The sequence below is a fragment of the Geotrypetes seraphini genome, chromosome 6 (genome assembly GCF_902459505.1).
Source record: "Geotrypetes seraphini chromosome 6, aGeoSer1.1, whole genome shotgun sequence".
Classification (NCBI taxonomy): domain Eukaryota; kingdom Metazoa; phylum Chordata; class Amphibia; order Gymnophiona; family Dermophiidae; genus Geotrypetes; species Geotrypetes seraphini.
This window is the reverse complement of record NC_047089.1, coordinates 38,323,129-38,339,753: the sequence shown is the minus strand read 5'-3', so window position 1 is coordinate 38,339,753 and position 16,625 is coordinate 38,323,129. Positions and strand designations below refer to the sequence as shown.

Below are 16,625 nucleotides of genomic sequence, written 5' to 3'. Positions count from 1 at the left end.
ACATGTGTAATAATATTGCTTAAGAATGTCAAGTGAGTGATGTGAATTACTTGTAATAATATTGTACACTTGTTGAAAGAAATAAAAAGGAATAAAGATGAAAAAAAAAAAAAAAGAATTTCCTAACGTTACTCCTAAGTCTTCCCAAGGGAATGATTTTATTGAAGCAATACTTTCACCCCTTGGGAAGAAATAAAATCTGAGGTCATAGAAAGCCCAGGATGGATTAGGTCTCACTCAGGTGATATGGATGGGGAATTTTCTGGTGGAATCCTAGCTAAGCTAGTGGTTGCATTCCTCTGGCCCTTTATGAATGCTTACCCCCGTAACATTATCACATACCTGATCATACCTGATCATGCGAATTGTCAGACCCAACCCCTAACCACTAACTATGAACACTCTATTCAATTTACGGAACATTTCTACTTCTGTTCAAATAGCTGGGCACTTCCTAGCCTTGCAACACACAAACTGTTGCCAACATTATTAATATTATCAAATTGTATACTACCATACTCTTTAATCCATTGCATGAGATGTATACCGCTATACTCTTTAATCCAATGTACGTAAAGTTTCCCTTTATTGTATTGAGATATACACTGCTATACTCTTTAATTCATTGTACGTAAAGTTTATCTTTATTGTATTTACATTTTCTTTCATTGTATTCACAGATTCTTTATTGTAAACCGCCTAGAAGTCGCAAGATAGCTGGCGGTATATAAAAATAAAGTTATTATTATTATTACTAGAAGAAAAACTTTGGAGAGGGAGCACTGAGGTTGTAAAAGTCTGGAAACGAGTTGCATTGTTCGAGGTGCTTTTAATGAAGACCAAGGTTGTATACAGATAAAGGTAAATATACTATATATAGTTCTACATTTGTATTTTTTACATTTGACCTTTTACTTGCATTTGTTTCATAGTGTTTTCAATGAAAGATGCCCCATTGAACCAGTGAGGCTATTGAAAAATCCTTCAGGATTTTTGGCATGGTGTTGATCACATGTTCTCCATAACAGACTTGGTTAGAGCACTCTGATGTGAGATATGTTGTGAGTATGGTGAGAAAGAATCAAGCTCTATAAAGAATTAATTAGAAAGTGCACCTGTGGGGGTCATATGAATAATATTTAACCTGTAGTTTTAAGGTTCACTTTATTTGTATTTTAACTGTTGGAGGGTTGGATAAAGATTCTGTTAAGAATCCCAGTTTAACAACCGGCACTTCTCAGATTCATCTCTGTTTCCCTGCCTGCTTTACTGTGTGGGGGTTTTTTTTTGCCCCAAATTGCAACCACAAAAGTCAAAATAATTCTGCTATTCAATCACCTATAGCTTTTAGGATAAGCTGAAAAAGGGTATCTGCATCTTATGGCATGCTTAAGACATTTCAAAATGTTTTAGGGAACTGGCAAGCTGCAGTTACATTTTCTTATCCTGAGCACTTACCTGTTTACCTGCATCTTGTATTCCCGTATTAACAAAACCTCATCTTTTGCCTTCTTCAGTAAGGCCTGTTTGTTGTCAAATTCGGAAGATTTCATATAATTCTCAATTCTTTGGTACTGAGCATCAGAGAATCTGGCCAATGAAAGGAATGCTTTCATCTTCCCACTCTGCAGATCACTACTACTTCCACCAGTCTGGCTTGTCGCAACTTTCACAGCCTGGCAGGCAATACAAAGACAGGAAGGTGAGTAACAACTCAGACTTCTAACTTTAGATAGCTGGACTTGTGCCTTACAACCTATTTAATTCTGGCTCAAGTGAACATCTTTCCTCACAGTTACTGAAGCATTTATTCACTGATCTAGGACTTGTATGTAGTATTCATTGGTCACGCAAGGTATCTCCATTAATAGGCTAAGAACAATTATGCTTTGTCTTTTCTACAAGATACTAGACCAGGGGTAGGTAATTCCGGTACTCAAGAGCCTGAGCCAGGTCAGGTTTTCAGGAGATCCACAATAAATATGCATGAGATAGATTTGCATCTCAAGGAGGCAGTGCATGCAAATCTATCTCATACATATTCATTGTGGATATCCTGAAAACCTGACCTGGCTCCGGCTCTCGAGGATCGGAATTGCCTACCCCTGAACTAGACCAATGCAGACTTTGGTTCAATATTAAGTCCATAAAAATGATGTTATACATGTTTTTTTTGTTTTGTATATAATTATAGTAAACTATATTAGGAAGGTGACTTCTACAATTACTGATAAATAAAATGTGAGGTGAAAATTTTTTTGTTGTGTGATGATATTTGACTCTTCTTTCTCATAGCCATACCGAATAAAACAGTATCATAGGAAAGCGCAACATGATTTTCCAATAAAGAGTTTACTTGAGACCAGATTGAATTCCAAAATATCTTAATATAGGGACAGTAATAAAGTAGATGATCTAATGTCCCTGGTTCCAGATTATAGTGCCAGCTTTTATTAGTCATGACAGGGGTTGCCATTCAACATATTACCAATAATTGGAAAAATTACAAGAATCTTAATCACACATTCTGGTGGAATTCATTATGCCATATTTTTAAGATGGAAAGAGCAATAGCGGTACAAAAAGGGACATATAATAACTTTGTAAAGATATGGGGGCCATTGGCAAAATATTGTGAGGAATAGTCATCAATTCTTTTATTTTCTTTCTTAGCTGTATCTAGCACACTCAATGGGGGAGGGTGGAGTTGGGGAATAATTGCATAAGATATGTTATAATATGTTCTATAACATGTGTATATATCTATTCGGTTGAAAATGTGATGAAGGATGGGTGGGTGGGGTGGTTGGGGGTTATTACAATTCTAGATTTTATGTGTTAGATATTATAGTGCTATATTGGAATTACTTGTATAATGTATTTTTGTGCACTTGTTCACGTTGAAAATGAATAAAGATTTAAAAAAAAAAAAAATTTTTTTTGAGTGTGCTACAAATAACATTTATGATAAAACCATCCCTGCTTAGTTTCATCCTCTTCAGGTTTTACAAGTCTAATATACATTCTGTACAATACAGTTCTATACACCTCACCTTTTCTAAGTACATCTGCATGATTACAGTAGGGCTCTCAAGGCAGGTTTCTGCTAGCCAATTTCCACATAATCTCAGGCACTCTGCATAAATCAGTCGCTGAGCTGGATCGTTTTCCTCCTTTAAAGAAACAAACTTTAGAAAAATGATTCATGCAGTATTCACTCCAACAAAAGTAAAGCTAAAACTCTGTCTTTAAAGTTGTGTGAAAAACGCTTAGGCATCCCTGGTCAAACTGTGTATTTAATGGAGGGGGTCTTTTACTAAGGCACGCTAGCCGATTTAGCGCGCACTAAATGCTAACGCACCCATTATATTCTATTGACGCGTTAGCATTTAGCGCATTGGCCAGTGTGCCTTAGTAAAAGACCCCCTGAATCTTTATGTGAGCAGAAACTGGCAACCTCTATATCATACACGGATAAACACATCATTTTAATGCACATTTTAAAGCACGGTAACTATTTTCTTATTCTGAATCTGTAAACCCTAAAAACAGAGAGAATGCAGGTAGAGTGACATACTGTCAACCATCGCTTCTGCAAAAGCGCATCTAATTGTAGAGTCACAATGTAGAGTCTTATGCAATTCCAGTAAGTGTGAACAAGTGTAGGGGAAAATTTTCTATAACGTTCAACAGAATATCCATCCATTTCAGGTGCTTCATTTCAGTGTTTCTCAACTCAGTCCTGAAGTACTCCCTTGCTAGTTGGGTTTTCAGGATATCGACAATGAATAATGATGAAATAAATTTGCATATAATGGAGGCAGTGTATGCAAATCAAGTTTATGTATATCCATTGTGGATATCCTGAAAACCTGATTGGCCAGAGGGTACTCCAGGACTGCATACTTTAGAAAGTTGGTCCTCAATCTGGCAGCTGGGCTTCAACGCCAAGAAATGTAAGGTCATGCATCTCGGTAACGGAAATCCTTGCAGAACTTACACCCTGAATGGAGAAACTTTAACCAGGACTACAGCAGAACGAGACTTAGGAGTAATCATCAGTGCTGACATGAAAGCAGCCACTCAAGTGGAGAAGGCTTCATCTAAAGCACGGCAGATGATAGGTTGTATCAAGAGAAGCTTCGTCATCAGGAAGCCTGAAGTCATGATGCCATTGTACAGAGCCATGGTGAGACCGCATCTGGAATACTGTGTGCAATTCTGGAGGCCACATTACCGTAAGGATGTGCTCAGAATGGAATCGGTTCAGCGGATGGCCACCAGGATGGTCTCGGGGCTAAAGGGTCTCCCGTACGAAGAAAGACTGAGCAAATTGCAGCTCTACACTCTCGAAGAGCGTAGGGAGAGGGGAGACATGATTGAGACATTTAAGTACATCACAGGACGGGTCGAGGTAGAAGATGATATCTTTCTTCTCAAGGGACCCTCGACCACAAGAGGACATCCGCTCAAACTCAGGGGAGGGAAGTTTCATGGAGACGCCAGGAAGTACTTCTTCACGGAGAGAGTGATTGAGCATTGGAACAAGCTTCCAGTGCAGGTGGTCGAGGCATGCAGCATCCCAGACTTCAAGAACAAATGGGATACCTATGTGGGATCCCTACGAGGGTCATGCCAAGGGATAGGGTCACTGGGGTATGGACTTGAATAAGCGGGTCAGTAGAGTGACAGTATAATTACAATTATACTTAGGGGGTCAGTAGACTTAAGAGGGTGGGTAAATAGTGTGGGCAGACTTGATGGGCTGTAGCCCTTATCTGCCGTCATCTTTCTATGTTTCTAAGTTGAGAAACACTGCTTTATTTGATTACACTTCCCCCTCCGTATGCGCGGGGGTTGGGGGCAGAGCTGGCCCGCGAATATGGAAAAACCGCAAATAACATTCGGGCTGGTTCTGCCCTTATCCCCCGTCTATTTTTAGCCTTGTAAGCCCCCCTTAAGCCTTACCTGGTGGTCTAGCGGGTTTTCAGGCAGGAGCAATTTTCCCACGCTCTTGCCCCATGCAGATAGCTCACAGGAAATGGCTGCCTTGAGCTCCCGTAGTCTCTCGAGCCATTTCCTATGAGAGATCTGGATGGGGCAGGAGCGTGGGAAGATCGCTTCTGCCTGAAAATCCGCTAGACCACCAGGTAAGGCTTAAGGGGGGGGGGGGGCTTACAGGGCTAAAAATAGCCCAAAAAATGAAAAAAAATTTTCTGGTCAAAAATCGCAAATAACCGAATCTGTAGATACAGAAGTCACGGATACGGAGGGGGAAGTGTACATGCTTTTAATAGCATCAATAATCTCTTGAAGTTGAATTGGAGTTTCTAAGAGATTAAAATATCCCATGAGACACATTTGGTTTAGAAAGTGAACTTAAACTGTTGAACATCCTCTGGAGAACACTGATTCAGAAGTATACCGTTTCTGATAAAAGGACATGAACTGTTCAGAAATAGCATTGTTAGTAGTAACAACAGAACCATTTCAGCAAAATGTTCTATTCTTGCTTTTAGAATTTTTCCCCCCCACTTTTCATTGCAGAACTCATAACTCAACAAATATTCTTAGGTCTCTTAAGATCTCCCTATAGATTTTCAATAATATTCAAGTCTAGGCACTATTAAGGCCACTCCAAAACCATCATCTTTCTCTCCTGTAAGCACTTCTTGATTGGAGGCAGATTTCAACTTTATTTGATATACCACTAAGCCAATAACTTATCCAAGCAGTTCACAGCTAAAATTCAAGAAGGAAGGGGGGGGGGGGAGGAAGGGGTTTAAAAGATCAGAAACCACTGCACACACAAAGGGATGCCTTGGTTATAATTGTACAATAGCATCATTATAATAACAATCCGATAAATACAATAGCGATATTAATAAGCTACACTGGGTTTCTGCCATTTACTAGATTGGCCTCTGTTGGAAACAGGATACTGGACTAGATGGACTAGTGATCTGACCCAGTATGACTATTCTTATATTGGTGATAATTTAAGTATGAATAATACAAGACAATACATATTGCTAAAAGATGCAGAATGGTGATATGTAATATATTCTGTTGGGTGAATCTCTTCATAAAGGTGGTTAATAAATTCCAATAAAAATCAATCAGGAAAAACTTAGCCAAAATAATAAGTTTTCACATCTGATTTAAAATTTCTTATATGAAGTCTCCAGATGAATATCCAGGGGCAGGGACTAGTATGCTAATGCAAGAACTCCCAGCGCAGTCTAAGCTCATCTTGGAATGAGATGGAGTAATCGCAAGATTATGTTGTGAGGAATAAAGAGAGCAAGTGGGTAAATGTGGGAAAGTATAAGTAAACCAAACAAAAATAAAAGTTTGCCAGAATAGAAGACCAGATAGGTAAGGAGAAGGATTTTGAACAGAATTTGAAAAGAAACTGGGAGTCATACGCTTTGACCAAGAGGGGAGTAAGGTAATAATTTTTTTTTTATTTCCAAAGAGCAATGACTTAAGTATTCTCAATTAACCGTAGCTCTCTAATGCAAAAGAGTTTCAAAACTTGATCATTATTTTCACTGAAATAACCAAGCTCTTTTCAGCTTCAATGCCTTCACTAACTGTGGGATATTAGGCTCTGGGATATACTGATATTTAATTAAATCTGTTTTTCTATCCATCTGCACAGTATTTTCTAAGCCACTGGTTGCTATCCAACCCAAAGCATAGTAAACCTATCCCCATGTCTACCAGCTGACAAAGTGTTATTTTCTTCAAATAATTATGACTTTTTCTATAAATCAGGGATTTTTAATCCAGTACTCAGGGAACACCTAGCCCGTCCATTGTAAGAAATAGATCTACATACAATGGAAATAGAGTATGCAAATTTATCTCATGCATATTTATTGTGGATATCTTTAAAACCTTACTAGCTGGGTGTACCCCAAGGACTGGGTTGAAAATGAATACTCAATATGTATATATTGTGGGGATGTGCCTAAACAGTTCAATTTTGGTTTCATCAGTTCAAACCACTTTGTTTGAAAAAGTTTCAAGCTTATCAAAGTTGTCACCTTTGATATACAAATATCTACCCTGGTAAGAAACTCCTATTTGCTCTTTGAGAACATCAGATAATTGGCTTCTTGCTACTTATTCATACCTTGATTCTCTACCAATTAAATTATTGCAACTCCTTCCTTTTCAGTCTCAAACTCAATGTTTATAAGTGATTCAAAATATTTACAATGTTTGTGGAAAGGGAGGGTGGAGGAGGGGCTTAATTTATGTACTTAAGAAGATAATAGAAAATAATTTCAAGTGATGTTTATGATTCAATTGATGTATTATTGTACACTTGATGTAAGATGAAAAAATGAATAAAGAATTTGGAAAAAAAAAAAAAAATTTCAGTCAAACATGTCTATGGTAAGTAAAGATGCGACTATTACCTCCCCATCCTTCCTACTCATTGTAGAACATTAGCTCCCCAAAGTCCTTACTATCGCACATCAAGAATACTATAAAGGTATTTCCTCATTTCTTACAATGCACTCATTCTATATATCACCCACTTACGCTCTTCATTCAACCCAATAAAATTTTATGAATATTCCCTCCCATTCTTTTGTTCTGTTTAAAACAGGAACAATGAGTGCAATCAGTGTGGTGGCTCCCACACTCTAGAATCATCTCCCTTTAAACCAGTGGTTCTCAACTCTATCCTGGAAGACCACCAGTCAGTTGGGTTTTGGGATAGCCTTAATGAATATGCATGAGAGAGATCTGCTTATAATGGGGGTGACAGGCATATACCGCTCCGATATTAACTTGTTGGGCAGTACATCAGATAAAGGCTAACTATGAACTATTCTGTTAAATTACGTGTGTAACTGGAAGCACCACCCTTGTACATGCCCCCTTGCATTTATTTAAATGCACCATTACATAATGGCGCTTGTGGGTGCTGTTGGCACTTTCACAGTTAAGTATATACTTATGTGTATAAATATTACCATTCTGTACATTTATGTACTCAAAAGATGACTAGATTACAGAATTGTCCTTTAAATGTTTTACTAACAACTTAAAAAAGCAGCAGTAAAATCAAATACAAGGTTGCTCAAAATGTTTTCACATAACCTTATATACAAATAATATATAATATTATATTATTCAAATAGTGAAGGGCAGAAAGCAGTTCCCTCCTACAAGGAAATTGAAGTAAGCTCTGAACATTTTCCCCAACACCATCTGCTGGCAGGAGGATATAATCAACTTGTTTGGACAGGTCTGGCATGGACAAGGAATATGCAATTGATTAGCTTGAGCAGGGCATAAACACTGACCACACAGGGAATAAAAGGCACACTCATTTGTGAAGTTTGAGTCCTTAGATCAGGACAGCAAACAAATACAGACCTCAAACCAAACGGCATCCAATTTGCCTATCATGTGTTTGAGGATCCCCAGTGCCAGACTTTGCTCTTTTTTAGCCCAGTAAACTTTGGCTTCTTCCAGTTGCCATTCTGAGATTTGGAACTGAGCTGGAATGCATTGCTTTATCTGAAATATTGCCCTCTCAGGAAGCTGAAAAGTAAAAACTATGGTTTAGAGACATAGAGCAAAAACTGCATGCTGTTTACGTTCTTGCATCGTCCACACTGTCAAATTTTAAAGTTATTTCATGAACAGTTTCTTTTTACGACCAGGGAAACATAGCACCTAGCACCCTCCCCCCCCCAAAAAAAAAATGTCTTAAGTTCTACAGGGGTCTTGTACATCTTGTTGAATGAATTAGATTTTAACCAGCATGCTAATGAGGCTATAACATATGTGTACATGTAAAACACTTAAAACCCTTAAAGACAGGCATCTTCACCTGATTGTTTTTGGCAGTCCGTGCCAAGGTTGACAGCGCCACCAGATGATTGGTAAAAATATCTTTTATGCATTCCCTTTTAGAGTTGTTTGTTTCCTTCTCCATTAAGATCTCTAGAATAACTGTACGCAAAGCCATAATAGATTCCTGGAAGCTAAAGTCACAGTCTTTGAGGAGGTGGGACTGTTGTTGCCACTTTTTGTAGACTTCCTTCAAATCCTGGTCAATAACAGGTCTATAAGTAAAGCATTACATCCTATAACTTATCCAAAGATACACTTCTAAAAAACACATGAAGCGTCAGAATATACTTTTGTAATTTTAATGATATTTTCAATGCTGAACTGGAATATTTACTACCAATTTGTTTACTGAGACAGGACAGGGCCAATGGCAGTGAATAACTCATATACAGCATAAAAGTCACTATTTATAGGTGCTGGAAGTAAGCATGAAGTTCCACACTAAGTAAGTTATGGAAATGTTCCAAAAAAGAAAAGATATAAATGGCTGCATCTAAAGATTACTAAAAAGGTTAGGCATTCACTCTGAAAACTGATTCTGTCCTTTCTACATTACTGTAATGGTCTTTATTGTCTGTTATTAAGACAATCACTCTCTAAATTACAAGTTATGCAAAATACTGCAGCGAAGCTGGTATTTGGTAGAGATTTGACCATGCTATCCCATGTTTGACCAAATTACATTGGTTTCCAGTAAATGCCAGTATTTCATTTAAGCTCAATAGTGGGGTATACAAAATGTTTCCTGGGATTTTTCTGGAGTATTTGATTGGCTTGTTTAGTGATCCTAGCCATGTGAAGGTGGAAATACCTGAGAAGATCATAGCTTAGCAGATCCCTAAGCTATCATATCAGATTTGAGGAAGAAAGATATTAGTGGAAGCTGCTGCAGCTCAAAGGGTAAAACCCCTGTCTTCATCTTCCAGAGATCATAGGTTCAAATCCCAGCACATATTTTAATTGTGGTATTGTACCTTGCAGGTGCACCTTGATGATCTCACAATGAGTTCAGCATTGTGTAGCTGTACACCTCCATTTGCAATGAAGTAGAAGCCATGCTAAGGTCTGTATCTGTTTTTTTATGATTTTAAGCTTTTGCAAATGAAGTTATGTTTGCAATCTATATATTTTTTTCATGTGCTTTCTTTGCTTTCAAGAATGAGTTGATTGGAGCACCGTTTAGTCAGAAAAAAAGGGTAGCTTTTTTAGCAAGAAACCTAAAGCTATGTTTTTCATGTGCTGTGCTTCAGTTAATAAATCTTTTCCTCTAATTAGCAAACAACATTGTTGTTTGTCCACAAAATTAGAAGGTTTTGCATGCAATATATCTGTTCTGATGTGCCCTGTTTATGTGGTGCCTTATCAAATGTATTTTGAGCTTAATAAAGCAAAAATAAAAACCCAGAGAGCTATTTAGCAGATTGCATTAAGGACATCCAAACTGTGCCTAAGTTCCGTTCATAGAACTCAGATCTATCTGAAGCCCAAACTAAGCTCAAATGTAGACCTGGTTTTCATTTGCCTACAATGTAGACATGAAATGGACACCCTAGGTCGCTCAGCATTATGTGAATGAATCAAAGGATGCCCATATTGAAACCACGCCCATTCCATGCTCACGCATATTCCCTTAGACGTGAGTTTTCCCAATGGGCGTCCATGAAATTGTGGCGGTGCCTACAAAGTGACGTCCACATCCTTTGGACGTCCATGTGCCAATTATCGCTCGTTAAGACCCTTAAATGGCTCATTAACCATTTAGTTTGGACGCCTAAGTACCGCTCAGCATTAGGCAGGACTTAGGCGCCCTTTAGGCTGTGCCAAAATGCATAAACATGACATGCTTTTATTTTTAAACTATTGATCCTTAAAACAAGGCTTTCAGCCTTTTAAATGCTAAATTTTTGCATTTATTTTTTCTCTTTATCCAATTCAAAAAGAGGAACAAGTCTAAGACTAAGGGGAAGCCAAAATTAAACTAAGGGTTACCTAGAAAAGAGGTGGCCTATACTTTCCAGTTCACCAAGCGACTGCAGTCTGCAGAGTGTAGGGTACAGTGAATAGACAGACTCCAGACTGCCTCTGCACAACTCTTCTACCTCCTTCACCCTGAGGATATACAAACAATAAGGAGACAGAAGTTCCAGGAATGGCAGTGATTTCAGCAGCAATTTGCAATATTGATGCCTGCAACTGTTTAAACAAATGAAAAAAAATAACATTTTAAATATCTGAATAGAAAGCATTCTGTTTCCTAAAATAATAACAAATGAGCAAGACAAGAAAAACTGACTTGAATAAGGAGAGAGACTCTTCAGGTGGTCAAATTTCTAAGACTGGCAGCTGGCACATATACTTAGCAATGGGTGCTGGAATAACTGGGCAGAATGAATGGGTTAATTCATCTTTACATGCCATCATCTACTATACTACTGAAGATTGCAAATAATAGAAAGTGTATATAACTTGTAATTCATGCTACTGTATACTACACATTACAGGAAACTATAGTGAATAATCTTAGAAAACTAATTTGTTACCTGGCATATTTAAGGCTTTCATAAAAGCCTGAAAATTCTCTGTCCCGCAAGGACTGCAAAGAAGAATACAAAGACTCATGGTAGCCTGGTCCAATTACCTCATTTCTAAATAAAGAGCAAGAGGAAGAAAACAGAAATTAATGCCCAGAGAAGATATTTATGAATATACAGAATCAACTTTAGCTATATTAAAGAAAAAGTGTAGTATGCTCTTTGCTTCAGAGAAATAAAAAGAATAAATAAATAGCTAAAAACAGATTCAGCTCCTTGTACTGTTACAAAATTCTCAGAATCTGAGAGGAATCACAGTGAAAGGTGCTCAATTTTGTTTAAACTTCAGCCAGTCTAACTAGACAAGAAAATTCCTATACCAAAAGAATGCCTTGTAGGCACATGCACATTTTTAAAGCTTTTCCCTTGATATAAACCTGTGTTCTGAAGTAGAGAATGAAACGGTGACAAAATTCATCACCGTCCCCGTCCCCGCGGATAACCGTGGGAAATAATCCCTTGTCATTTTCTAGTGTCTATTTCAACCTCAGTCGTTCTACACCAGCATTCTTCAAAGCAAAGCTTGTGGGTCAGTGGTTGTGGCCATTCATACTCTGATTCTTATGTGAGCCAAGGATAATGAAGCCATTGTGACATCACTGATGCGATTGGTTCTTAGGCACTGGTGGAATGAGGCATTATGACATCACAATATCTGCTCTGGATACCAGAGACTGTCATTCTGTAGTGTCTGTTTCAACCTCTGTCCTTCTACACCAGCATTCTTCAAAGCAAAGCTTGTGGGTCAGTGGTTGTGGCCATTCATACTCTGATTCTTATGTGAGCCAAGGATAATGAAGCCATTGTGACATCACTGATGTGATTGGTTTTTAGGCACTGGTGGAATGAGGCATTATGACATCACAATATCTGCTCTGGATACCAGAGACTGTCATTCTGTAGTGTCTGTTTCAACCTCTGTCCTTCTACACCAGCATTCTTCAGAGCAAAGCTTGCGGGTCAGTGGTTGTGGCCATTCATACTCTGATTCTTATGTGAGCCAAGGATAATGAAGCCATTGTGACATCACTGATGTGATTGTTTGTTAGGCACTGGTGGAATGAGGCATTATGACATCACAATATCTGCTCTGGATACCAGAAACTGTCATTCTCAACCTCAGTCCTTCTACACCAGCATTCTTCAAAGCAAAGCTTGCGGGTCAGTGGTTGTGGCCATTCATACTCTGATTCTTCCCTCTCTCCTTAAAGAATGACATGGAGATGGTTTCTCGCGGTCATCCGCGGGGACGGGGATGAATTTTGTCACCGTGTCATTCTCCATTCTGAAGGAATCTGACTGCCCCACTGTACCCTTCCTCCATTTTCCTTTGCTGCACCATTTCCCAGGTGTGCATTATACAGTGGTCACATCCTAATTCATAGTGGCAAAACAACATGAAAAAAGGCCTAGTACAAGGCTGTTACTTGATGGTAGGGCTGTGATCCCACTGCATATTCCTCCAAGCGGCTTGATAACGAATCTCCTGTAGCTCCTTGCTCCACTCTGCATTTTCATGCTCCAGTCCTTTTAAATAGGTTGAGAGAGTATGGCACAGCCCAAAATTCTGTAATGCCTAAAGGAGGAATCATATCGCAGATCTGTACCCTCTTAGTTTTATCTTTATAATAATAATTCCAACAACAGTGAACAAGAAAATATGCCATTATCAAATTATAATATATGCAACATCAGTATGTAAAAATGAAAATAGATGACACAGCTCATATTGGTCCTCTTTTACTAAGCTGTGGTAGAGGTTTCTACAACGGTCCGAGTTGTTAAATACTCTGACGCTGCTCTGACGCTCATAGAAATTCTATGAGTGTCAGAGCAGAGTCAGAGCATTTAGCGCTCCAGGCTGTGGTAGAAATCTCTACCACAGTTAGTAAAAGGGAGGGGGGAATTATGAAGAAGAAAAGAGAAGATCTAAGGAAAATATTATATACAAAATAGCCTCTGTTAAATAAGCACTGTCTCCTGATAATTTTGTCAAGCAATCAAGATGTGAGTCTCTTTATTCAGGACTTTATTCTGTGAAATTCAGGTGTTTAAACATATGAATGAGAGCTAGCCAACACAATCTTTGTGCAAAATGAGGAAAATGCCATCCGATTCCTGGCCATTTTTGCAGCATAGGAATTTTGCTGAGTAAAGAACCACAAAAATTACCCATTAAATTCCTATGGTAAGACTCTTCGGTGAAGTCAAAAAATTAAACATACCATCTCATTTCCTTTCATCTTGCCATTCATGGCATTTTTATTTTCTATTATTCCTGGGGGAATTCCACACAACTGCACAATGCAGAATTTTCACAGAATTCCTCTCCAGCACAGAATTTGGCATGGGAACCAGGAAGCAACATCAGCATGGAAGAGTGGTAAAAAAAAAAGCAGCAGTAGCGCTTTGCAAATTCAAAAAGCAGGAAGTAGCAGCAGTATCGGCTGCAAAGGCTAGAAAACCAGAAGGCTATGGTTGCAACATCAATCCATGTGGCCAAAGAAAAGAAGGCAAAGACAGGGAGCACATGTAGGTTTACAACTTGTCCCTCCCCTCCCCCCTCCCCACAATTAGCAAAGCTGGACAATGAATCAGTGTGCTCTTCTCAAATCTAACAAGTCTTGCTTATTGCTTAATACTGAGCTGCAGCTGTTCACCTATTTAGTCTCCAGAAACAAACTAGTAGTTGGCGGAAAGAGGGAAGGAGTAGGAGAACAAGAGCCAAAGAAATAGCCAGGCCAGTGCAAAGCAAGTTGAGGACCTTGCTGGGAGCTAGAGAAAAAGAAAACAGGGGTTGGAGCTAGAGGGAGGGAAGCGTGCAGAGAGAAGATTGGGGGAAGTAAGAACGTTGGGATAAGGGTTTTTCAGTGAGAGACAAACATGCGTTGTACGTGTTTGTGAAATTTTGCATGAAAATTTTAAAATATTCTGAATCTTTGCATAATAACGTCTGTCAATACTGCAGCTTCAATGAGTTATTACTCAAAGGCAGTTATTACATTGTGTTATAGGGACAAATAGTCTGCAAGATTTTGTATAAATTCAGAAATATTCTGTGCAGAATTTAACTTTTTTTTTTTCACAGAATTTTCCCAACAGTATATCCTTCTTTAGTAAGCTACTTTTCTAACTTCTAAAACAGGGGTGTCAAATTCAGTCACATAAGGGGCCAAAATCTAAAACATAGGCTAAGTTGCGGGCCAAATTTTTTACTAAGATACTTAGGGGTCCTTTTATTAAGGTATGCTAACTAATTTACTGTGCGCTAAATGCGTACCTTAATAAAAGGACCCCTTAGGGCTCCTTTTACAAAGCTGCACTAGGGCCTTAATGTGCGGAATAGCGCGCGCTAAACTGCCCCGCGCGCTAGCTGTTACCGCCTCCTTTTGAGCAGGCGGTAGATTTTCAGTGCGTGTGTTAAAAAAACTAGCACACCTTTGTAAAAGGAGCCCTTAGTCTTAGTAGAAATATAGGATTACAACCTCTCCAACCTCCAAAAGACTTTTCCTCTCTCTTTTAGGTCCTAGTTCACACTTGTTGTCTAACACCAGCCCTGGCAGGACACACATTTCAAATCTGACATATTGTAATCACAAAACAGAAAATAAAATTATTTTTTCTACCTTTTGTTGTCTGGTAATTATTCAAATCATGTTGGTCCCAGGCTCTGGTTGTCTTCTGATAACTCGCTTGCCAGGGTCTCCTGCCCATTTGTCATTTCCTTATTTCTCTGTGTTAACCATCCATCTTCCATCTCTGTCCTCCCCTTCCATCTCACTTCCCTCCCCCAGAGGTCTGGCATCTTTCCTTTTTTCGTCTCCATCCCCGCAGCTGCAGCGATGGACCCCCACCATCCCCAGATCCACTATCTCTCCTTTTCTAAACCACCCTTTCATCCAGCATCTCTTCCTCCTTCTCCACCACCCCAGGGTCCACCATCTCTCCCTTTCTCTTCCCAACTATCCTCCCATCGAGTATCTCTATCCCCCCTTCCCTTGTGGCCAACTTCTCTCTCTTTCTGTTCCTTCCCTCCCTCCATCCCATTGTCCATATCTCTCTCCCTGTCCTCTGTTTTTAGATCCATTATTTCTTCCCCTACCCCCACCCTTAGTCCAGCATACGCATGTCTCTTTGGACCCCTCCTTCCTCCTTCCGTGCACTTCTACACCAGGGCCCACCCCAAAGGCCTACATGTCTTCCCCCTTCTTCCCGGTCTCACCTTCGAGATTTGGCCCGACGTTCCTTCCCTCCCTCCATCCCAGCAGCCAGCAAAAGGATCGCCGGTCAGCTGTAGCAAACCTAGCAGGCTGCCTCGGCCTCCGCAGTATGTTCCATCTGCTGCAGTCCTGCCCCTCTTCTGATGTATAGGATCACGGCAGAGGGAAAGTGCTGTGGAGGTCGATGGCAGCCTGCTAGGTTTGCCACAGCTGACCGGCAATCTTCTCGCAGGCTGCTTTGAAGATGAGACTGGGAAGCTGGGATGGAGACAAGGAAGGAATGGCGGGCCAAATCTCCGGTCAAATCACAGGCCAAATTTAATTACCCTATGGGTCAAATTTGGCCTTTGGGCCTGAGTTTGACACCCCTGCTCTAAAAGAACCCCCTTTATTTGGTTTTCTCCCCTCTCCCCACACAAACCTATCAATGTCTTAGCATTATCTGTAGCAATTTATTTATTGGGATTTATTAACTGCTTTTATGAAGAGATTCACCCATGCCAGTATACAAGTACAATTCAACATAAAACATACAATTTTGTTAACAGCATAACAGTAGTAAAAAGACCAAATATAAACAAATATTAGTACAATGAATGAGAAACTCAAAATCAACAAATTGAAACTTAATAATAGAACTACTATGAAACAGTTTCAAAAATATACTTTTAACAGCACTGAAAGTAATGTACGGATATTCTGAGAAATGGACTCTCTTTGTGCTACTGTACAGATCTCTGAGAAAGGAACCTATGAGGCTGAATAAGCTCATGCACATTTACTTACAGCACCCAAAATTATTCCTTAATATAAAACTAAATTATTTTTAGTATCGGAATATAGAAACATTCTTTCAACTAATAAACTAATTGCCACACTTAAAATTCTGATTACAGTTGTCTAGCAGCTTAGTCCTTGGAGGGGGCAGACC

At 39.2% G+C, this 16,625-nt stretch overlaps 1 protein-coding gene across 6 annotated transcripts in view; it reads right to left on the bottom strand.

Annotated features, from left to right (window-relative positions):
- ATM (ATM serine/threonine kinase) overlaps nucleotides 1-16,625 on the bottom strand; it is a 191,004-nt gene that overhangs the window by 37,972 nt on the left and 136,407 nt on the right. For 3 of the 6 annotated variants that reach the window (XM_033947802.1, XM_033947804.1, XM_033947803.1), the window contains 7 exons: nucleotides 12,902-13,050; nucleotides 11,424-11,528; nucleotides 10,873-10,992; nucleotides 8,861-9,095; nucleotides 8,401-8,568; nucleotides 3,054-3,188; nucleotides 1,459-1,676 (listed from right to left, as the gene is read on the bottom strand). In XM_033947802.1, the coding sequence (XP_033803693.1) occupies nucleotides 1,459-1,676; nucleotides 3,054-3,188; nucleotides 8,401-8,568; nucleotides 8,861-9,095; nucleotides 10,873-10,992; nucleotides 11,424-11,528; nucleotides 12,902-13,050 (1,130 nt within the window). The remainder of the gene's footprint in view (nucleotides 1-1,458; nucleotides 1,677-3,053; nucleotides 3,189-8,400; nucleotides 8,569-8,860; nucleotides 9,096-10,872; nucleotides 10,993-11,423; nucleotides 11,529-12,901; nucleotides 13,051-16,625) is intronic. The other 3 variants (XM_033947805.1, XM_033947806.1, XM_033947807.1) reach the window with 3 other exon arrangements.